At 34.7% G+C, this 23002-nt stretch overlaps 2 protein-coding genes across 3 annotated transcripts in view; one reads left to right on the top strand and one right to left on the bottom strand.

Moving 5' to 3' along the window:
- Cc2d2a (Coiled-coil and C2 domain containing 2A) overlaps positions 1-23002 on the bottom strand; it is an 88585-nt gene that overhangs the window by 50758 nt on the left and 14825 nt on the right. For both annotated transcript variants that reach the window (XM_081992602.1, XM_081992603.1), the window contains exons 5-7: positions 22878-22944; positions 22629-22819; positions 13126-13318 (exon numbers count right to left, since the gene is read on the bottom strand). In XM_081992602.1, coding sequence (XP_081848728.1) covers positions 13126-13318; positions 22629-22819; positions 22878-22944 — 451 coding nt within the window. The remainder of the gene's footprint in view (positions 1-13125; positions 13319-22628; positions 22820-22877; positions 22945-23002) is intronic.
- Positions 2792-12017, top strand: LOC145737788 (23 kDa integral membrane protein-like). The gene is made up of 5 exons (XM_081992606.1): positions 2792-2952; positions 6023-6220; positions 9379-9543; positions 11567-11746; positions 11835-12017. Exons 1-5 carry the CDS (start codon positions 2893-2895, stop codon positions 11907-11909), a joined length of 678 nt encoding a protein of 225 aa, XP_081848732.1. The 5' UTR covers positions 2792-2892; the 3' UTR covers positions 11910-12017.

Raw genomic sequence — 23002 nt, 5'->3', positions numbered from 1 at the left:
CATTTTGGGCTGTTACAACCCTGTTTTACCTCTGATTTAGTTCATTTTTGGTTTTGGAGTAAAGTACAGTCTGAGCTACCTACCAGTCAAAAAATCACTATTCTCAGTGGTTTAGAATGGAAGTTATGGCCAATTTGCCGCTCCGGGACAGGGTTTATTAAACTCTTTCCTGCAAGGTTGCACAAGATAAAAAAAAAAACCCTCAGAAGACAAAAATATCTTCCAGAAACGGAAAAAGGCTTAAAAATGTCAAAACGACTTAAAAGAATTAATAAAGAAGACTCAGAAGACACAAAAGAAGCCTCAGAAGACAAAAATATCTTCCAGAAACGGAAAACGGCTTAAAAATGTCAAAACGACTTAAAAGAATTAATAAAGAAGACTCAGAAGTCTCAGAAGACAAAAATATCTTCCAGAAACGGAAAAATACTTAAAAATGTCAAAACGACTTGGAAGAATTAAAAAGAAGACTCAGAAGACACAAAAGAAGCCTCAGACGACAAAAATATCTTCCAGAAACGGAAAAATACTTAAAAATGTCAAAACGACTTAGAAGAATTAAAAAGAAGACACAAAAGAAGTCTCAGACGACAAAAATATCTTCCAGAAACGGAAAAAAGCTTAAAAATGTCAAAACGACTTAGAAGAATTAAAAAGAAGGCTCAGAAGACACAAAAGAAGCCTCAGACGACAAAAATATCTTCAGGAAACGGAAAAAAGCTTAAAAATGTCAAAACGACTTGGAAGAATTAAAAAGAAGACTCAGAAGACACAAAAGAAGCCTCAGACTACAAAAATATCTTCCAGAAACGGAAAAATACTAAAAAATGTCAAAACGACTTAAAAGAATTAAAAAGAAGACTCAGAAGACACAAAAGTAGCCTCAGACGACAAAAATATCTTCCAGAAACTGAAAAAAGCTTAAAAATGTCAAAACGACTTAGAAGAATTAAAAAAGAGACTCAGAAGACACAAAAGAAGCCTCAGACGACAAAAATATCTTCCAGAAACGGAAAAAGGCTTAAAAATGTCAAAACAACTTAGAAGAATTAAAAAGAAGACTCAGAAGACACAAAAGAAGCCTCAGAAGACAAAAATATCTTCCAGAAACGGAAAAAGGCTTAAAAATGTCAAAACGACTTAAAAGAATTAATAAAGAAGACTCAGAAGTCTCAGAAGACAAAAATATCTTCCAGAAACGGAAAAATACTTAAAAATGTCAAAACGACTTGGAAGAATTAAAAAGAAGACTCAGAAGACACAAAAGAAGCCTCAGACGACAAAAATATCTTCCAGAAACGGAAAAATACTTAAAAATGTCAAAACGACTTAAAAGAATTGAAAAGAAGACTCAGAAGACACAAAAGAAGCCTCAGAAGACAAAAATATCTTCCAGAAACGGAAAAAGGCTTAAAAATGTCAAAACGACTTAAAAGAATTAATAAAGAAGACTCAGAAGTCTCAGAAGACAAAAATATCTTCCAGAAACGGAAAAATACTTAAAAATGTCAAAACGACTTGGAAGAATTAAAAAGAAGACTCAGAAGACACAAAAGAAGCCTCAGACGACAAAAATATCTTCCAGAAACGGAAAAATACTTAAAAATGTCAAAACGACTTAAAAGAATTGAAAAGAAGACTCAGAAGACACAAAAGAAGCCTCAGAAGACAAAAATATCTTCCAGAAACGGAAAAAAGGCTTAAAAATGTCAAAACGACTTAGAAGAATTAAAAAGAAACCTCAGAAGACAAAAATGTTTTAAAAAAGTTTACAGAAACAAAAAAAATTAAAAAAGTCTAAATAACTTTAAAAAAAAAAAAAATAAATAAATAAAGAAAAAAATAAAAATTAAATAATTTGATAAAAATAAGTTGAATATATTTAAAAAACTAAAAAAACAAATTAGAATGAGGTTAGGCAGCAAAAAGTCGTTTAAGTAATCTTAAAGTGTTAATTTTGTGTTCTCAAAAAGTAAGTAAAAAAATAAATAAAAAAAAATACAAAAAAAAAATTAAAAAAATAAATAAATAAAAATATTTCCAGGTTATTAGCTTCTTATCAGTAATCTTAAAGTGTTAATTTTGTATTCACAAAAAGTAAGTAAAAATAAATAAGAAATAAAAAAAATAAAAAATAAATATTCCCAGGTTATTAGCTTCTTATCAGTAACCTTAAAGTGTTAATTTTGTATTCACAAAAAGTAAGTAAAAATAAATAAGAAATAAAAAAAATAAAAAAAAATACATAAAAAAAAATTAAAAAATAATAAATTAAAAAAAATAAAAAATAAATATTCCCAGGTTATTAGCTTCTTATCAGTAATCTTAAAGTGTTAATTTTGTATTCACTAAAAGTAAGTAAAAAAATAAATAAGAAATAAAAAAATTAAAAAAATACATAAATAAAATAAAAATAAATAAATATTCCCAGTTTATTAGCTTCTTATCAGTAATCAAAGTGTTAATTTGTTTATTTTTATTTATTTTTTTATTTCTTTCTTTTTTATCCTACAATCAATTTGAACCATCATGAGAAGTCCGTTATCAACCAGATCTTAAAGTGTTTTTTTTTTTTTAATTTATTTTTTAATTTTTTAATTTTTTTTATTTTTTTTTATTTTTCTTTATTTATTTTTTTTTTTATTTTTTTTTTTTTTTTTTATCCTACAATCAATTTGGACCATTATGGGGAATCAGTTTTGTAAACACATTTGAAATGTGAGTCGATCGCACAACAACAACTTGGCAACGCTGTTTTTCCATGAAATGCGTGTGAGTAACTCAATCAACATGCCGGCTAATAAAATACTGATAAGAAGCTAATAAACTGGGAATTTTGAGAGGAAAAACAATTAGTCGAGATTAAGTGATACGTGGAAGTGAAACGTGAAAATGGGTTGCAGCAAAGGACTAGCCAGGATATTGGTTTTTGTGGTTAATTTCCTCTTTTTGGTAAGTGAACAGTTAGAAATCACCTCTAAAACACACTTGTAGTGAGAAAATAAGTGTTTTAAGCACATTTTTGGAATCCTCATTAAATTTCCTATCCAACAAACTTAAAAAACACTTTAAAACTTAATACAGTCAGGAAGAAAAGCGGTGTCAAAGCTTGATTTGTCAGAAAGATAGTTTGATAGGACAGTCAGGGAGAAAATCAAGTGTAAAACATACTTCTAGTGAGAAAATGACTGTTTTAGGCACATTTTTGAAATCCTCATTAAATTTCCTATCCAACAAACTTAAAAAACACTTTAAAACTTAATATAGTCAGGTAGAAAAGCGGTGTCAACATTTTATCTGTCAGAAAGACAGTTTGAAAGGACAGTCAAGGACAAAATCAAGTGTAAAACACACTTTTAGTGAGAAAATGAGTGTTTTAGGCACATTTTTGAAATCCTCATTAAATTTCCTATCCAACAAACTTAAAAAACACTTTAAAACTTAATATAGTCAGGTAGAAAAGCGGTGTCAACATTTTATCTGTCAGAAAGACAGTTTGAAAGGACAGTCAAGGACAAAATCAAGTGTAAAACACACTTGTAGTGAGAAAATGAGTGTTTTAAGCACATTTTTGGAATCCTCATTAAATTTCCTATCCAACAAACTTAAAAAACACTTTAAAACTTAATATAGTCAGATAGAAAAGCGGTGTCAACATTTTATCTGTCAGAAAGACAGTTTGAAAGGGCAGTCAAGGACAAAATCAAGTGTAAAACACACTTGTAGTGAGAAAATGAGTGTTTTAAGCGCATTTTTGGAATCCTCATTAAATTTCCAATCCAACAAACTTAAAAAACACTTTAAAACTTAATACAGTCAGGGAGAAAAGCTGTGTCAAAGTTTTAGCTGCCAGAAAGACAGTTTGAAAGGACAGTCATAGACAAAATTGCTTGTAAAACCCACTTGTAGTGAGAAAATTACTGTTTTAAGCACATTTTTGGAATCCTCATTAAATTTCCTATCCAACAAACTTAAAAAACACTACAAAACTTGGTACAGTCAAGGAGAAAAGCGGTGTCAAAAATGTTGATCTGAAAAATTCGATTGACTTTGACGCCCTCTAGCGGCAAAACGGTCCAACCAATTCCGTTTTGAGATACGTCAACTGATTTGCGACAAATAAACTGGCCGCAAACTCATGAAAATGTCAAGAATTTGCGTAACGGCCGCCGCGATATCCAGACTTAGGTACGTTTGATTTTTTTTTATTTTAGTCTCCTCCAACAGTTGTATTTCATGTCAAATAACTCGCTTATTTGTACTTTTTGAAAGAAAGTCGTAATAAGGTGAAAAAATGCCAAAATCACTTGCTACATTTTGACGTTTGCGCGACTTTTCTAGCTGTCATACTAACCAAGTTAGGAGCAGTCAAATTGTGACACTTTCAATATTTCTAGTACAGTTACACTGTTGCATTCCATCTCAAATAACTCGTTTATTTGTCATTTTTGAAAGAAAGTCGTAATAAGGTGAAAAAATGCCAAAATCACGTGCTACATTTTGACGTTTGAACGATTCGTCTAGCTGTTCCAGGTACCAAGTTAAAAGCTGTCAAATTATGACATATGCAAATAACTTGTATAACGGCCACCACGTTATCCAAACTTAAATCTGTTGGATTTTTTTTTTTTTTTTTGATTTTTACTATCTAATCGTGAACAAGCAGAGTAGTTTTCGACTTTTTGCGATCCACTCTTGAGTCACTCGGTGTATCGTTAATACCCTGGCTTTGCTGGAACATGATAAACATGTTTTTGTCGAAATACAGGCAAACGATTAGAGGAAGCTTAAAACCGGATCAATGAGTATTAAAACGAAATAGAAAAAGAAACTGAAATAGTTCTAGAAGCTTCCGGAACCTTTTAGAATGTTCGAGAAGCTTCCAAAAAATCCCAGAAACTTCCAGAACAAAGCAAATTGCTTTAAAGCTTCAGTATTTATAAATGTTTCTTCATAAACTTATAAATGCTCCTGTCAGAGTTGTGTGCAAGTGACAGCTGTCAAATTTGGCAAAATTACTCTTTGACACTTGAGTGACATTTGTCAAGAGGGACAGCTCAATAGCTCAAGCAGTTTCGGAGATATGACAGCTGTGAACTGTCATCCAAGCTAAACTCCTCTTTCACCACAAACATGACTTTCTAAATGTTCCTGTCAGAGTTGCGTGCAAGTGACAGCTGTCAAATTTAGTAAAATTACTCTTTGACACTTGAGTGACATTTGTCAAGAGGGACAGCTCAATAGCTCAAGCAGTTTCGGAGATATGACAGCTGTGGACTGTCATCCAAGCTAAACTCTTCTTGGACCACAAACATGACATTCCATAGTTACCTGTCAGAGTTGGGCGCTAGTGACAGCTGTCAAATTAAGTAAACTTACTCTACTGCGCTTAAGTGACAGCTGTCAAAAATTTGACACCAATTGGCGATTCGGTTCCTAAGATATTGGGTTTTAATTAAAAATTTTAATTTCGAAAATGTCTTGTCAAACTCGTGTGACAGTGACAGCTGTCAAATTTAGTACAATCAATGCGTGGCATCAAGTGAATAACTGTCAAAATTTTGAGCTTGATCGGTGCTTTAGTTCCTGTTAAATCGTGCGAGTCAAACTGTTTTGTGCCTGGACTCACTGGTAGTGATGTGGCTCACCCTGGCTCATTTTGGCTCACAACTCTGTTCTGAGACTAGATACGAAAAAAGTACATTCTTTCTTTTTTATAGAGAAGAAAATTGCCTACAATTTCAATTTTTAAAAAACTGTTTAGCTTTACAAATAACGGAGTTAGGACGTGATTTGTGTTGCTGCAGTTGTAAGCTCAGTTGTCTAGTGCCTCACCGTGGTTTTTGCCTCATAACTCCTTTCTGAGGCCTGATACAGAAAAAGTGCATTTCCTATTTTTTGTAAAGAAGGAAATTTCCTACTATAATCACTTTTTAGGAAAATTCTAGCCCCAGAAATAACGGAGATATGGTGTGTTTTGTGTTGTTGGACTGTTTTAACCATTTTTTTTTTGTTATTCCAGTTGGTTGGATTAGCGCTGTTGGTAGTGGGAATTCTCTACCAAGTGAACTTTACCAAGTTGACAGATGCCATCCCGGACGAGCTGGCAACGTTGGAAAACGTGCCGATTTTCGCGATAGTCGTCGGTTCCATCATTTTGGTTATTTCGTTTTTGGGCTGTTGCGGAGCGCTTAAAAACAACACTTGCATGCTCAGTTGGGTAAGATATCCTTCATTTATATGAGGAATTTTGTTTTGGCACTGTACAGGGTGGACAAAAGGGCAAATTGGTGAAAAGAACCACCCTGTAGCTCAACAAATAACCGAGTTATGAGTGATCAAAGTTGATCGACTTTTTCGAAATTACTGTCCTCGTCAATTTAGACGCCATTTTGTTTTTACTGTCAAATTCAGTTGGTGGTCAAAAGAGAACTTTCTAGGCTACGAATCGGTAAAAAGAACCACCCTGTAGCTCGTCAAATAACCGAGTTACAGGGTGATCAAAATTTACTAATTTTTTGAAATTTACTGCCTTTGTTACTTTCGACGCCATTTTGCTTTTACTGTCAAATTTAATTGGGACCGTACAGGGTGGTCAAAAGAGAACTTTCTAGGCTACAAATCGGTAAAAAGAACCACCCTGTAGCTCATCAAATAACCGAGTTACAGGGTGATCAAAATTGACTAATTTCATGAAATTTACTGCCTTTGTCACTTTCGACGCCATTTTGTTTTTACTGTCAAATTTAGTTGGCACTGTACAGGGTGGTCAAAAGAGCACTTTTTAGGCTACAAATCGGTAAAAAGAACCACCCTGTAGCTCATCAAATAACCGAGTTAAAGGGTGATCAAAATTTACTAATTTCATGAAATTTACTGCCATTGTCACTTTAGACGCCATTTTGTTTTTACTGTCAAATTTAGTTGGCACTGTACAGGGTGGTCAAAAGAGCACTTTTTAGGCTACAAATCGGTAAAAAGAACCACCCTGTAGCTCGTTAAATAACCGAGTTACAGGGTGATCAAAATTTACCAATTTTTTGAAATTTACTGCCTTTGTCACTTTTGACGCCATTTTGTTTTTACTGTCAAATTTAGTTGGCACTGTACAGGGTGGTCAAAAGAGCACTTTTCAGGCTACAAACTGGTAAAAAGAACCACCCTGTAGCTCGTCAAATAACCGAGTTACAGGGTGATCAAAATTTACTAATTTTTTGAAATTTACTGCCTTTGTCACTTTAGACGCCATTTTGTTTTTACTGTCAAATTTAGTTGGCACTGTACAGGGTGGTCAAAAGAGCACTTTTTAGGCTACAAATCGGTAAAAAGAACCACCCTGTAGCTCATCAAATAACCGAGTTACAGGGTGATCAAAATTGACTAATTTCATGAAATTTACTGCCTTTGTCACTTTCGTCGCCATTTTGTTTTTACTGTCAAATTTAGTTGGCATTATATAAGGTGGTCAAAAGATAACTTTCTAGGCTACGAATCGGTAAAAAGAACCACCCTGTAGCTCATCAAATAACCGAGTTACAGGGTGATCAAAATTTACTATTTTTTTGAAATTTACTGCATTGTCACTTTAGACGCCATTTTGTTTTTACTGTCAAATTTAGTTGGCACTGTACAGGGTGGTCAAAAGAGCACTGTTTAGGCTACAAATCGGTAAAAAGAACCACCCTGTAGCTCATCAAATAACCGAGTTACAGGGTGATCAAAATTGACTAATTTCATGAAATTTACTGTCTTTGTCACTTTCGTCGCCATTTTGTTTTTACTGTCAAATTTAGTTGGCACTGTACAGGGTGGTCAAAAGAGCACTGTTTAGGCTACAAACTGGTAAAAAGAACCACCCTGTAGCTCGTCAAATAACCGAGTTACAGGGTGATCAAAATTGACTAATTTTATGAAATTTACTGCCTTTGCCACTTACGACGCCATTTTGTTTTTACTGTCAAATTTAGTTGGCATTGTACAGGGTGGTCCAAAGAGCACTTTTTAGGCTACAAATCGGTAAAAAGAACCACCCTGTAGCTCATCAAATAACCGAGTTACAGGGTGATCAAAATTGACTAATTTCATGAAATTTACTGCCTTTGTCACTTTCGTCGCCATTTTGTTTTTACTGTCAAATTTAGTTGGCATTATATAAGGTGGTCAAAAGATAACTTTCTAGGCTACGAATCGGTAAAAAGAACCACCCTGTAGCTCATCAAATAACCGAGTTACAGGGTGATCAAAATTTACTATTTTTTTGAAATTTACTGCATTGTCACTTTAGACGCCATTTTGTTTTTACTGTCAAATTTAGTTGGCACTGTACAGGGTGGTCAAAAGAGCACTGTTTAGGCTACAAATCGGTAAAAAGAACCACCCTGTAGCTCATCAAATAACCGAGTTACAGGGTGATCAAAATTGACTAATTTCATGAAATTTACTGTCTTTGTCACTTTCGTCGCCATTTTGTTTTTACTGTCAAATTTAGTTGGCACTGTACAGGGTGGTCAAAAGAGCACTGTTTAGGCTACAAACTGGTAAAAAGAACCACCCTGTAGCTCGTCAAATAACCGAGTTACAGGGTGATCAAAATTGACTAATTTTATGAAATTTACTGCCTTTGCCACTTACGACGCCATTTTGTTTTTACTGTCAAATTTAGTTGGCATTGTACAGGGTGGTCCAAAGAGCACTTTTTAGGCTACAAATCGGTAAAAAGAACCACCCTGTAGCTCATCAAATAACCGAGTTACAGGGTGATCAAAATTGACTAATTTCATGAAATTTACTGTCTTTGTCACTTTCGTCGCCATTTTGTTTTTACTGTCAAATTTAGTTGGCACTGTACAGGGTGGTCAAAAGAGCACTTTTCAGGCTACGAATCGGTAAAAAGAACCACCCTGTAGCTCGTCAAATAACCGAGTTACAGGGTGATCAAAATTTATTAATCAATATATAACCCCTCCCCAGAAAAGTTCGGTGCATTTAAGTCTTTAAACCCTGATAACTCCCTAATTTGACTAGATACAGCAAAAAGTCACTGAAAGTGATCGATAGAGGACACTACAAGCTTCCGAGAAGTGTTTTTTGTTTTTCCCGCCAGCACCGCTGGAGGGCGCTAAGCGATAATTTTTACCTTTGGCCCCTCTCCTTTCTGGTTCAATACATTCAACTCTTACAACCCTGATAACTCCTTTATTTGACTAGATACAGCAAAAAGTCATAGAAAGTGATCGATAGAGAACAGTACGAGCTTTCCCAAACTTGGTGGAGGTTCTAGGCTTTTTCCGTGCGTGCGCGAGAGTTTTGCCACTAAAATCATATTTTGAACATTAATTCCAAATACACTCTCTAATATGTTTATTGTCTTTGTTTCAGTACGGAGGTATCCTGATAGCAATCTTCCTGTTGCAAGTAGGTTTGGGAATATACGCTTTCATGCGATACGAGGACCTGACCGAGTTCAAAACGCAAATTTCTGAGCAACTCGAAGAGGTTTTCGCTGAAAACAAAACTGAAGTCGTGGACCAAATCCAGCAAACCGTAAGTTTCCCAACCACCACATCCCTACTTCCTGACTGATCAAACTGGAATTATTTCTGGTAACAACCAGATAGTGTAGCAACAAATCAGCGTTGAAACCTCAAAAATAAATTAAGCAGTTTAGGAATTAGAATTTTTTGAAAAGCTTCCTGGCAGATGAGTTGGTTTGTGGTGTTTAGGCAACACCGCCCATCTCAGCCCACCACATCCCTACTTTCTCACTTATCAAACTGGAATTATTTCTGGTAACAACCAAATAGTATAGCAACAAACCAGCGTTGAAACCTCTAGGCTAAGTTAAGCAGTTTAGGAATTAGAATTTTTTGAAAAGCTTCCTGGCAGATGAGTTGGTTTGTGGTGTTTAGGCAACACCGCCTATCTCAGCCCACCACATCCCTAGTTCCTCATTGATCAAACTGGAATTATTTCTGCTAACAACCAGATAGTATAGCAACAAACCAGCGTTGAAACTTCGAGGCTAGGTTAGGTAGTTTAGGAATTAGAATTTTTTGAAAAGCTTCCTGGCAGATGAGTTGGTTTGTGGTCTTTAGGCAACACCGCCCATCTCAGCCCACCACATCCCTAGTTCCCCACTGATCAAACTGGAATTATTTCTGGTAACAACCAGATAGTATAGCAACAAACCAGCGTTGAAACCTCAAGACTAAGTTAAGCAGTTTAGGAGTTAGAATTTTTTGAAAAGCTTCCTGACAGATGAGTTGGTTTGTGGTGTTTAAGCAACACGGCCCATCTCAGCCCACCACATCCCTAGTTCCTGACTGATCAAACTGGAATTATTTCTGGTAACAACCAGATAGTATAGCAACAAACCAGCGTTGAAACTTCGAGGCTAGGTTAAGCAGTTTAGGAGTTAGAATTTTCTAAAAAGCTTCCTGGCAGATGAGTTGGTTTGTGGTGTTTAGGCAACACCGCCCATCTCAGCCCACCACATCCCTACTTTCTCACTTATCAAACTGGAATTATTTCTGGTAACAAACAGATAGTATAGCAACAAACCGGCGTTGAAACCTCAAGATTAAGTTAAGCAGTTTAGGAATTAGAATTTTTTAAAAAGCTTCCTGGTAGATTAGTTGGTTTGTGGTCTTTAGGCAACACCGCCCATCTCAGCCGACCACATCCCTAGTTCCTCATTGATCAAACTGGAATTATTTCTGGTAACAACCAGATAGTATAGCAACAAACCTGCGTTGAAACCTCGAGGCTAGGTTAGGTAGTTTAGGAATTAGAATTTTTTGAAAAGCTTCCTGGCAGATGAGTTGGTTTGTGGTGTTTAAGCAACACCGCCCATCTCAGCCCACCACATCCCTAGTTCCTGACTGATCAAACTGGAATTATTTCTGGTAACAACCAGATAGTATAGTAACAAACCAGCGTTGAAACCTCGAAGCTAAGTTAAGCAGTTTAGGAATTAGAATTTTTTGAAAAGCTTCCTGGCAGATGAGTTGGTTTGTGGTCTTTAGGCAACACCGCCCATCTCAGCCCACCACATCCCTAGTTCCTCATTGATCAAACTGGAATTATTTCTGCTAACAACCAGATAGTATAGCAACAAACCAGCGTTGAAACCTCGAGTCTAAGTTAAGCAGTTTAGGAATTAGAATTTTTTGAAAAGCTTCCTGGCAGATGAGTTGGTTTGTGGTGTTTAAGCAACACGGCCCATCTCAGCCCACCACATCCCTAGTTCCTGACTGATCAAACTGGAATTATTTCTGCTAACAACCAGATAGTATAGCAACAAACCAGCGTTGAAATCTCACGACTAAGTTAAGCAGTTTAGGAATTAGAATTTTTTGAAAAGCTTCCTGGCAGATGAGTTGGTTTGTGGTGTTTAAGCAACATCGCCCATCTCAGCCCACCACATCCCTACTTTTTGACCTATCCAACTGACTTTTTTTCTGGTAACAATTAGATAATATAGCAACAAACCAGCGTTGAAACCTCAACGCTAGGTTGACTAGTTTAAGAATTACAATTTTTTGAAAACCTTCTTTGCACTCAACAGCTTCAATGTTGCGGTACTACCGGCCCCGATTACTGGACAACGCAAGGCTTGTCAATTCCAGACAGCTGTTATTCCTCCTCCAACGAGTTAAACAAAGGATGCATCGCCGTCCTAACCGATTATCTGTCTTTCTCCGTTCGTACGCTTGCCATTGTTGCCATAGCCGTTGCGACGGTCGAGGTAAGCGCTTAAAAGTGGAAATTTGGCACTCTCGCTTCGTGCCTGGCACTTGAACGTTTCAAATTAACCGAAAATTGAATTATTTCAGGTCGTCGGAGCCGTTTTGGCTCTTTGTCTTACCAATTGTATCCGAAAGGAACGTCAGCCGGCAGCTTACTATTAAATGTCAACAAATTTGCGTCAAAACATGTAAATACTGTATTATAATCGTAAAATTAGATTTTATTCATGTAAATTAATATCGTAATATAAATGTTTAATTAAATAATTATTTTTTGTGTTTTTTTTTTAATTTTTAAACTTTTTTTTTTTAACAAAAAATTATTTAATTATTTTATTTTCATTTAATTTTTTTTTTAATTTTTATTTAATTAATTTTTATTTAATTTTTATTTAATTTTTATTTAATTTCTATTTAATTTTTTTTTAATTTTTAATTAATTTTAATTTATTTATTTTTTTATTTTTAATTAATTTTTATTTAATTTTTATTCAATTTTTATTTAATTTTTAATAGATTTTTATTTAATTTTTATTTAATTCCTATTTAATTTTTTTTTTATTTTTAATTAATTTTAATTTAATTTTTATTTAATTAATTTTTATTTAATTGTCATTTAATTTTTATTTAATTTCTATTTATTTTTTTTTAATTTTTAATTAATTTTAATTTAATTTTTATTTAATTAATTTTTATTTAAGTTTTATTTAATTTTTCATTAATTTTTATTTAATTTTTGTTTTGTTTTCGTTTTATTCAATTTTTATTTAATTTTTAATTAATTTTTATTTAATTTTTAATCAATTTTTATTTAATTTTTATTTTTGTTTTCATTTTATTTAATTTTTATTTAATTGTCATTTAATTTCTATTTATTTTTTTTTAATTTTTCATTAATTTTAATTTAATTTTTATTTAATTTTTTTTTTTGTTTTCATTTTATTCAATTTTTATTTAATTTTTATTTTTTTTTTAATGGTCGATTTGGCAACACTGCCCATATTTCGTTCTAAATAGGACGAATTTGTTCGTCTTTACAATTATTTAAATTCCCTTTGCTCTGTTATTTAAGGAGCTACAAAAAAGTCTAAATAACAAAAGTTGTAGAGAATTTTATTCTCTACAAAATTGTGTTAAGGTCTTTTTGCCCTTAGGGGCCTCCTTAAGGAGTGACAGGGCAAAAAGTGACAGGATGTACCCAACTGCCTTTTTTTTAAACTAACTTCACTTCGACTAACCCTAGCCCCGTTATTTGCGCAGCCACAGAAAATCGTAAATAACAAAAGTTGTAGCAAATTTCCTCCTCTACAAGATTGTATTGAGGTCATTTTGCCCTAAGGGGCCTCCTTAAGGAGTTAGAACGCAAAAACTTACTTACTCAAAATAAATTAGGTACTTTTCATCCACCACACTTGCGTACGTCATATTGTCCTCTAATCCTTCGCAAACGCGAAAAACGCTGGCGTAGAATCGTTTCAAACGACGCTGTTTGAGAGCGCGCGACGTTTCGATATCCGCCCCGTCATCATCAGGCATTTTTGATGGGCTCCCCGTTTGTCGGTAAGCTTCCCCTAAACATGCGCATAATCGTTAATCGGTAAGTTATTCCATTGTGACGTCAGTATTTTGACAGTTATGACAATTGGTTGTCATAACTGTCAAATGACAACTGTCAAATTCATTCCCATGGAGGTACAAAGCGACGAAACGTGAAAAGTAACGAAATCAGTGTGACTGGGGTTGAATGCATTTTATACCTCCATTTGACATTTGGCTGTCACTTTTTGACGTAATTTTAGTCAGTTTTGACTAAATTTGACATTTGACAACCGTCATAAAGCCGTAAAACCACAAAACTGTCTTAAAATCCAGTAAAATAGGTGTCAAAGGTATTTTATAGGTTTATGAGTGGAATTTTGACAGTTATGGCGTTTGGCCGTTTGATTTCACCTAATTTTGTATTGTTTCTTATGTCATTAGATGGGAAATTTAATGGGGATTTCAAAAATGTGCTTAAAACTGTAATTTTCTCTCTCCAAGTGGGTTTTTCAGGCGATTTTGTCCCTGACTGTCCTTTCAAACTGTGTTTCTGACAATTCAAAGTTTGACCCCACTTTTCTCCCTGACTGTACCTGATTTTGTATTGTTTTTTATGACATTGGATGGGAAATTTAATGGGGATTCCAAAAATGTGCTCAAAACTGTCATTTTCTCACTACAAATGGTTTTTTAGGCAATTTTGTCCCTGACTGTTCTTTCAAACTATGTTTCTGACAGTTCAAAGCTTGACACCCCTTTTCTCCCTGACTTTACCAAACTTTGTAGTGTATTTTTATGTCATTGGATGGGAAATTTAATGGGGATTCCAAAAATGTGCTTAAAACTGTCATTTTCTCACTCCAAGTGGGTTTTTAAGGCAATTTTGTCCCTGACTGTCCTTTCAAACTGTATTTCTGACAGTTTAAATTTTGACCCCACTTTTCTCCCTGACTGTACCTGATTTTGTATTGTTTTTTATGACATTAGATAGGAAATTTAATGGGGATTCCAAAAATGTGCTTAAAACTGTCATTTTCTCACTCCAAATGGGTTTTAGAGGCGATTTTGTCCCTGACTGTTCTTTCCAACTGTGTTTCTGACAGTTTAAATTTTGACATCACTTTTCTCCCTGACTGTACCAAACTTTGTAGTGTATTTTTATGTCATTGGATGGGAAATTTAATGGGGATTCCAAAAATGTGCTTAAAACTGTCATTTTCTCACTCCAAATGGGTTTTTTAGGCAATTTTGTCCCTGACTGTCCTTTCAAACTGTGTTTCTGACAGTTCAAATTTTGACATCACTTTTCTCCCTGACTGTACCAAACTTTGTAGTGTATTTTTATGTCATTGGATGGGAAATTTAATGGGGATTCCAAAAATGTGCTTAAAACTGTTGTTTTCTCACTCCAAGTGGGTTTTTCAGGCGATTTTGTCCCTGACTGTTCTTTCAAACTGTGTTTCTGACAGTTCAAATTCTGACACCACTTTTTTCCCTGACTTTACCTGGTTTTGTATTGTTTTTTAAGACATTAGATGGGAAATTTAATGGGGATTCCAAAAATGTGCTTAAAACTGTCATTTTCTTACTCCAAATGAGACTTACAGGCGATTTTGTCCCTGACTGTGCTTTCAAACTGTGTTTTTGACAGTTCAAATGTTGACACCACTTTTTTCCCTGACTTTACCTAATTTTAAAGTGTTTTTTATGTCATTGGATGGAAAATTTAATGAGGATTCCAAAAATGTGCTTAAAACTGTCATTTTCTCACTCCAAATGGGTTTTTTAGGCAATTTTGTCCCTGACTGTCCTTTCAAACTGTGTTTCTGACAGTTCAAATTTTGACATCACTTTTCTCCCTGACTGTACCAAACTTTGTAGTGTATTTTTATGTCATTGGATGGGAAATTTAATGGGGATTCCAAAAATGTGCTTAAAACTGTTGTTTTCTCACTCCAAGTGGGTTTTTCAGGCGATTTTGTCCCTGACTGTTCTTTCAAACTGTGTTTCTGACAGTTCAAATTCTGACACCACTTTTTTCCCTGACTTTACCTGGTTTTGTATTGTTTTTTAAGACATTAGATGGGAAATTTAATGGGGATTCCAAAAATGTGCTTAAAACTGTCATTTTCTTACTCCAAATGAGACTTACAGGCGATTTTGTCCCTGACTGTGCTTTCAAACTGTGTTTTTGACAGTTCAAATGTTGACACCACTTTTTTCCCTGACTTTACCTAATTTTAAAGTGTTTTTTATGTCATTGGATGGAAAATTTAATGAGGATTCCAAAAATGTGCTTAAAACTGTCATTTTCTCACTCCAAATGGGTTTTTTAGGCAATTTTGTCCCTGACTGTCCTTTCAAACTGTGTTTCTGACAGTTCAAATTTTGACATCACTTTTCTCCCTGACTGTACCAAACTTTGTAGTGTATTTTTATGTCATTGGATGGGAAATTTAATGGGGATTCCAAAAATGTGCTTAAAACTGTTGTTTTCTCACTCCAAGTGGGTTTTTCAGGCGATTTTGTCCCTGACTGTTCTTTCAAACTGTGGTTTTAACAGTTCAAATTTTGACACCACTTTTCTCCCTGACTTTACCTAAATTTGAAGTGTTTTTTATGTCATTGAATGGGAAATTTAATGAGGATTCCAAAAATGTGCTTAAAACTGTCATTTTCTCACTCCAAGTGGGTTTTTAAGGCAATTTTGTCCCTGACTGTCCTTTCAAACTGTATTTCTGACAGTTTAAATTTTGACCCCACTTTTCTCCCTGACTGTACCTGATTTTGTATTGTTTTTTATGACATTAGATAGGAAATTTAATGGGGATTCCAAAAATGTGCTTAAAACTGTCATTTTCTCACTCCAAATGGGTTTTAGAGGCGATTTTGTCCCTGACTGTTCTTTCCAACTGTGTTTCTGACAGTTTAAATTTTGACATCACTTTTCTCCCTGACTGTACCAAACTTTGTAGTGTATTTTTATGTCATTGGATGGGAAATTTAATGGGGATTCCAAAAATGTGCTTAAAACTGTCATTTTCTCACTCCAAATGGGTTTTTTAGGCAATTTTGTCCCTGACTGTCCTTTCAAACTGTGTTTCTGACAGTTCAAATTTTGACATCACTTTTCTCCCTGACTGTACCAAACTTTGTAGTGTATTTTTATGTCATTGGATGGGAAATTTAATGGGGATTCCAAAAATGTGCTTAAAACTGTTGTTTTCTCACTCCAAGTGGGTTTTTCAGGCGATTTTGTCCCTGACTGTTCTTTCAAACTGTGTTTCTGACAGTTCAAATTCTGACACCACTTTTTTCCCTGACTTTACCTGGTTTTGTATTGTTTTTTAAGACATTAGATGGGAAATTTAATGGGGATTCCAAAAATGTGCTTAAAACTGTCATTTTCTTACTCCAAATGAGACTTACAGGCGATTTTGTCCCTGACTGTGCTTTCAAACTGTGTTTTTGACAGTTCAAATGTTGACACCACTTTTTTCCCTGACTTTACCTAATTTTAAAGTGTTTTTTATGTCATTGGATGGAAAATTTAATGAGGATTCCAAAAATGTGCTTAAAACTGTCATTTTCTCACTCCAAATGGGTTTTTTAGGCAATTTTGTCCCTGACTGTCCTTTCAAACTGTGTTTCTGACAGTTCAAATTTTGACATCACTTTTCTCCCTGACTGTACCAAACTTTGTAGTGTATTTTTATGTCATTGGATGGGAAATTTAATGGGGATTCCAAAAATGTGCTTAAAACTGTTGTTTTCTCACTCCAAGTGGGTTTTTCAGGCGATTTTGTCCCTGACTGTTCTTTCAAACTGTGGTTTTAACAGTTCAAATTTTGACACCACTTTTCTCCCTGACTTTACCTAAATTTGAAGTGTTTTTTATGTCATTGAATGGGAAATTTAATGAGGATTCCAAAAATGTGCTTAAAACTGTCATTTTCTCACTCCAAGTGGGTTTTTAAGGCAATTTTGTCCCTGACTGTCCTTTCAAACTGTATTTCTGACAGTTTAAATTTTGACCCCACTTTTCTCCCTGACTGTACCTGATTTTGTATTGTTTTTTATGACATTAGATAGGAAATTTAATGGGGATTCCAAAAATGTGCTTAAAACTGTCATTTTCTCACTCCAAATGGGTTTTAGAGGCGATTTTGTCCCTGACTGTTCTTTCCAACTGTGTTTCTGACAGTTTAAATTTTGACATCACTTTTCTCCCTGACTGTACCAAACTTTGTAGTGTATTTTTATGTCATTGGATGGGAAATTTAATGGGGATTCCAAAAATGTGCTTAAAACTGTCATTTTCTCACTCCAAATAGGGTTTTCAGGCGATTTTGTCCCTGACTGTCTGTTCAAACTATGTTTCTGACACTTCAAATTTTGACACCACTTTTCTCCCTGACTTTACCCGATTTTGAAGTGTTTTTTATGTCATTGGATGGGAAATTTAATGGGGATTCCGAAAATGTGCTTAAAACTGTCATTTTCTCACTCCAAATGGGTTTTTTAGGCAATTTTGTCCCTGACTGTCCTTTCAAACTGTGTTTCTGACAGTTTAAATTTTGACATCACTTTTCTCCCTGACTGTACCAAACTTTGTAGTGTATTTTTATGTCATTGGATGGGAAATTTAATGGGGATTCCAAAAATGTGCTTAAAACTGTCATTTTCTTACTCCAAATGAGATTTACAGGCGATTTTGTCCCTGACTGTGCTTTCAAACTGTGTTTTTGACAGTTCAAATGTTGACACCACTTTTTTCCCTGACTTTACCTGATTTTGAAGTGTTTTTTATGTCATTGGATGGGAAATTTAATGGGAATTCCAAAAATGTGCTTAAAACTGTCATTTTCTCACTCCAAATGGGTTTTTTAGGCAATTTTGTCCCTGACTGTTCTTCCAAACTGTGTTTCTGACAGTTCAAATTTTGACACCACTTTTTTCCCTTACTGTACCTGATTTTGTATTGTTTTTTATGACATTAGATAGGAAATTTAATGGGGATTCCAAAAATGTGCTTAAAACTGTAATTTTCTCACTCCAAATGGGTTTTTTTTGGCAATTTTGTCCCTGACTGTCCTTTCAAATTGTGTTTCTGACAGTTCAAATTTTGACACCACTTTTTTCCCTGACTTTATCCGATTTTGAAGGGTTTTTTATGTCATTGGATGGGAAATTTAATGAGGATTCCAAAAATGTGCTTAAAACTATCATTTTCTCACTTCAAGTGGGTTTTACAGGCGATTTTGTCCCTGACTGTCCTTTCAAACTGTGTTTGTGACAGTTCAAATTTTGACACCACTTTTCTCTTTGACTTTACCTGCTTTCGTATTGTTTTTTATGTCATTAGATGGGAAATTTAATGAGGATTCCAAAAATGTGCTTAAAACTGTCATTTTCTCACTACAAATGGATTTTACAGGCAATTTTGTCCCTGACTGTCCGTTTAAACTGTGTTTTTGACAGTTCAAATTTTGACACCACTTTTTTCCCTGACTTTACATAATTTTGAAGTGTTTTTTATGACATTAGATAGGAAATTTAATGGGGATTCCAAAAATGTGCTTAAAACTGTCATTTTCTCACTCCAATTGGGTTTTTTAGGCAATTTTGTCCCTGACTGTCCCTTCAAACTGTGTTTCTGACAGTTCAAACTTTGACACCGCTTTTCTCCCTGACTGTACAGCACTTTGTAGTGTATTTTTGCTTATTGGATGGGAAATTTAATGGAGATCCCAAAAATGTGCTTAAATCTGTCATTTTCTCACTCCAAATGGGTTTTTTTTGGCAATTTTGTCCCTGACTGTCCTTTCAAACTGTGTTTCTGACAGTTTAAATTTTGACATCACTTTTCTCCCTGACTGTACCAAACTTTGTAGTGTATTTTTATGTCATTGGATGGGAAATTTAATGGGGATTCCAAAAATGTGCTTAAAACTGTCATTTTCTCACTCCAAATGGGTTTTACAGCCGATTTTGTCCCTGACTGTCCTTTCAAACTGTGTTTCTGACAGTTCAAATTCTGACACCACTTTTTTCCCTGACTTTACCTGGTTTTGTATTGTTTTTTAAGACATTAGATGGGAAATTTAATGGGGATTCCAAAAATGTGCTTAAAACTGTCATTTTCTCACTCCAAATGAGATTTACAGGCGATTTTGTCCCTGACTGTCCTTTCAAACTGTGTTTCTGACAGTTCAAATTTTCACCCCACTTTTCTCCCTGACTTTACCTGATTTTGAAGTGTTTTTTATGTCATTGGATAGTAAATTTAATGGGGATTCCAAAAATGTGCATAAAACTGTCATTTTCTCACTCCAAATGGGTTTTTTAGGCAATTTTGTGCCCGACTGTTCTTTCAAACTGTGTTTCTGACAGTTCAAATTTTGACATCACTTTTCTTCCTGACTGTACCAAACTTTGTAGTGTGTTTTTATGTCATTGGATGGGAAATTTAATGGGGATTCCAAAAATGTGCTTAAAACTGTAATTTTCCCACTCCAAGTGGGCTTTTCAGGCAATTTTGTCCCTGACTGTCCTTTCAAACTGTGTTTCTGATAGTCGTCTAATCGCGTTCAAATTTGAAATAACTCGAAAACTGTGAAAATTACCAAAAAAATTCAAAAGATCAAAAACGTTCCTAATCAACTCCTTAACCCAACACCGTAAGTTTGCAGGACCGTTTCTGCTTCCAGTTTACAGAGTGTGCATAAAAAGTATGGTGCATGCCTGTTTTTGGCCACCCTGTACGCAATTTTTTAGATAAAATTTTTTACTCAACACCACTGGAAAGAGGAGCTCAAGCCGGTTAATTTGAGTGGCTCAACCACCCAGAAATCCCAAAAATAACCGAGTTACAGGGTTTTACAATTTCAAACCACAACTGAATTGAATTGATCACTATAATAACTTAGAAGTGCCCTATCTCAGGAACGGATTGAGCGATTTGGTTCAAATTTGGGGTGGGGGCTTAGAATGGGGTGGTCCATAAATACCACTACTTTCTTCCGCCCTAGGGGGCGGCAAAGGGGCGGCAAAATAAAAAAAAATTGACTTTCACTAACTTTGAAAAGTTCCACGTGGGACGCGTTGATTCAGTAGTGATCACAAATTTTTTCACAATTTTCCGCCAAAAATTGGCGGAAATCCAAGAGGAAAACCGTTTTAACCAGTTTGAGGGCGAGTATTACTCACGGAAAAGCTATTTTAATGCCAATTCATTGATTCCACGTAAGTGATTAAAAATTTTGAAACATTTTTGCAAATATCTCGAAAACTACTCAAGTTAGAGGTTTAAAATTTTTACCATGGATGCACAACAGTACCTCGCAACTTTTTCTGTTTATAAAGTTTTTTCGAAAAACGTACCGTTTGTCCGAGAAAAATCAAAAACTGTTTTCTTGACAATTTTCAAAGTGGCCTCCCCATCAAATTTGTAGGAAAAAAATTTTGAATTTAAAAATTTTTATTGATTGGCCGAATGTTTTTGAATTATCAGTAGAAACATAACGTCAAGTGTCACTTGTCAAAAATGTCATTTTTTAAGGGTGCCACGCCCTGAAAACTGTCAAAAATTACAAAAAACTCAATTTTTAAGGTTATGTCCGAAACGGTGCCACTTTTGGCAAAACAGACCCAAAAATCGTGTTTTTCAGATCAAAATTAGTATAAAAGGACATTTTCATTGAAATAGTGACAAAATGGTGGCGATTCTTACAATATTGAGCCAAAACCTTAAAATTAGACCAAATTTTGGTGCACCAACCCAGAAAATGGGAAATAACTCGCTTATTTGAAACACCCTGTATATAGACACTAAATAACAAAAGAAAGCTAATGAAAACGGTTATCACGTGGTGTTGAGCGTGCTGCGCTAAGTTACTCCGTTTCGCCGCTAGAGGGCGTCAAAGTTAATTACAAATTTTCAAACATTTTTGCAAAAATCTCGTAAACTATTTAAGTTAGAGACTTGAAATTTTTACCTTGAGTGTACCACGGTAAAACTCAACTTTTCCCTTATGTACACTTTTTTCGAAAAACGTAGCGTTTGCCTTTGAAAAAATAAAAACAGTTTTCTTGACATTTTTCAAAAAGAGTCTTCCCACCAAATTTTGGAAAAAAAATTGAAATTTTGAAAAAAAATTTTAATTGCCTGAATATCTTTGAATTAACTTTAGAAATTTGACGTAAAGTGTCATTTGTCAAAAAAGTCATTTTTAAGAGTGCCACGCCCTGAAAACTGTCAAAAATTTGCAAAAATTGACAATTTTGTAGGTTATGTTTAAAACTGTGCCACTTTTGGCAAAATCGACCTAAAAATCATGTTTTCCAGACCGAAATTAGTCAAAATGACCACTTTGACAGATGGAAATCCAAAATGGCGGCTGTCGGTATGGTAGGTCAGGAAAACCAACCATTTTAAGCAGAAATTTGGTACACTTTTACCAAAAATGGCCAATAACTCGCTTATTTGAAACATTCTGTATATAAACATTAAATAACAAAAGAAAGCTACTGAAAAGGGCTATCACGTGACGTTGAGCGGGCGGCGCCAAGTTGCTCCGTTCGGCCGCTAGAGGGCGTCAAACTTGACAAACAATTTTTGCACTTTTTACCAAATATCTCGAGAACGGTTTAGGTTAGAGGTTTGAAATTTTTACCATGGATGGCGCAACAGTTTCACGCAACTTTTCCTTTTTATACAGTTTTTTGGAAAACGTACCGTTTGTCCGAGAAAAATCAAAAACGGTTTTCTTGACAATTTTCAAAGGGGTCCCCCCACCAAATTTCAGGAAAAAATTTTGAATTTGAAATTTTTTTTTTTTGATTGGCCGAATATTTTTGAATTATCAGTAGAAACATGACGTCAAGTGTCACTTGTCAAAAATGTCATTTTTTAAGGGTGTCACGCCCTGGAAACTCTCAAAAATTACAAAAAACTAAATTTTTTAGGTTATGTCCGAAACGGTGCCAGTTTTGGCAAAACAGACCAAAAAATCGTGTTTTTCAGATCAAAATTAGTATAAAAGGACATTTTCATTGAAATAGTGACAAAATGGTGGCGATTCTTACAATATTGAGCCAAAACCTTAAAATTAGACCAAATTTTGGTGCACCAACCCGGAGAATTGGAAATAACTCGCTTATTTGAGACATTCTGTATATAAACACTAAATAACAAAAGAAAGCTAATAAACAGGGCTATCACGTGACGTTGAGCGGGCTGCTCTAAGTTGCTCCGTTTGGCCGCTAGAGGGCGTCAAAGTTGATTAAAAATTTTGAAACATTTTTACAACTGTGAATTTTTGAAAGTGAATATTTACTTACTTTCTAGTGATTTCCTTCGTTCAAAATCCCGAATTAGCGAAAGCGGAAGCTCTCGAACCCTGTTAGGGATGGGAACATGGGCAAACTCGATTTCATGCTGATCTCGCAGTTTCAAGTATTTCAATCGAATGTTTCGATTCAGATCTTCCGGTAGACAAAAGGAAACCCTTCCATCCAAATGGGGACTTAATCTGTTCAACCAAATTTACCTTAAAATCCCTGGAAATGGATTAGATTCAGGAAACTCACCTGAAGTAATCCAGATTGTGGTTGCTGAGGTTGCAAAGGTTCAGTCCAAAATCGTTCCAATTGAGACCTTAAAAATTGTTTTAGTTGATTCAGGCAGACCAGTTGAGCTATCGACTCCATTTTTT

The sequence above is a fragment of the Ips typographus genome, linkage group LG14 (genome assembly GCF_016097725.1).
Source record: "Ips typographus isolate SLU linkage group LG14, UJ_Ityp_2.0, whole genome shotgun sequence".
NCBI lineage: Eukaryota > Metazoa > Arthropoda > Insecta > Coleoptera > Curculionidae > Ips > Ips typographus.
The sequence above is the reverse complement of the archived record's forward strand: the minus strand, read 5'-3'. Positions and strand labels throughout refer to the sequence as shown.

Excerpts from the sequence above, each read along its gene's own strand:
- LOC145737788 (XM_081992606.1), top strand. The coding sequence starts at position 2,893 with ATGGGTTGCAGCAAAGGACTAGCCAGGATATTGGTTTTTGTGGTTAAT. Across the intron at positions 9,544-11,566 it reads TGGACCAAATCCAGCAAACC|CTTCAATGTTGCGGTACTAC; the intron begins GTAAGTTTCCCA and ends TGCACTCAACAG. Across the intron at positions 11,747-11,834 it reads TAGCCGTTGCGACGGTCGAG|GTCGTCGGAGCCGTTTTGGC; the intron begins GTAAGCGCTTAA and ends GAATTATTTCAG.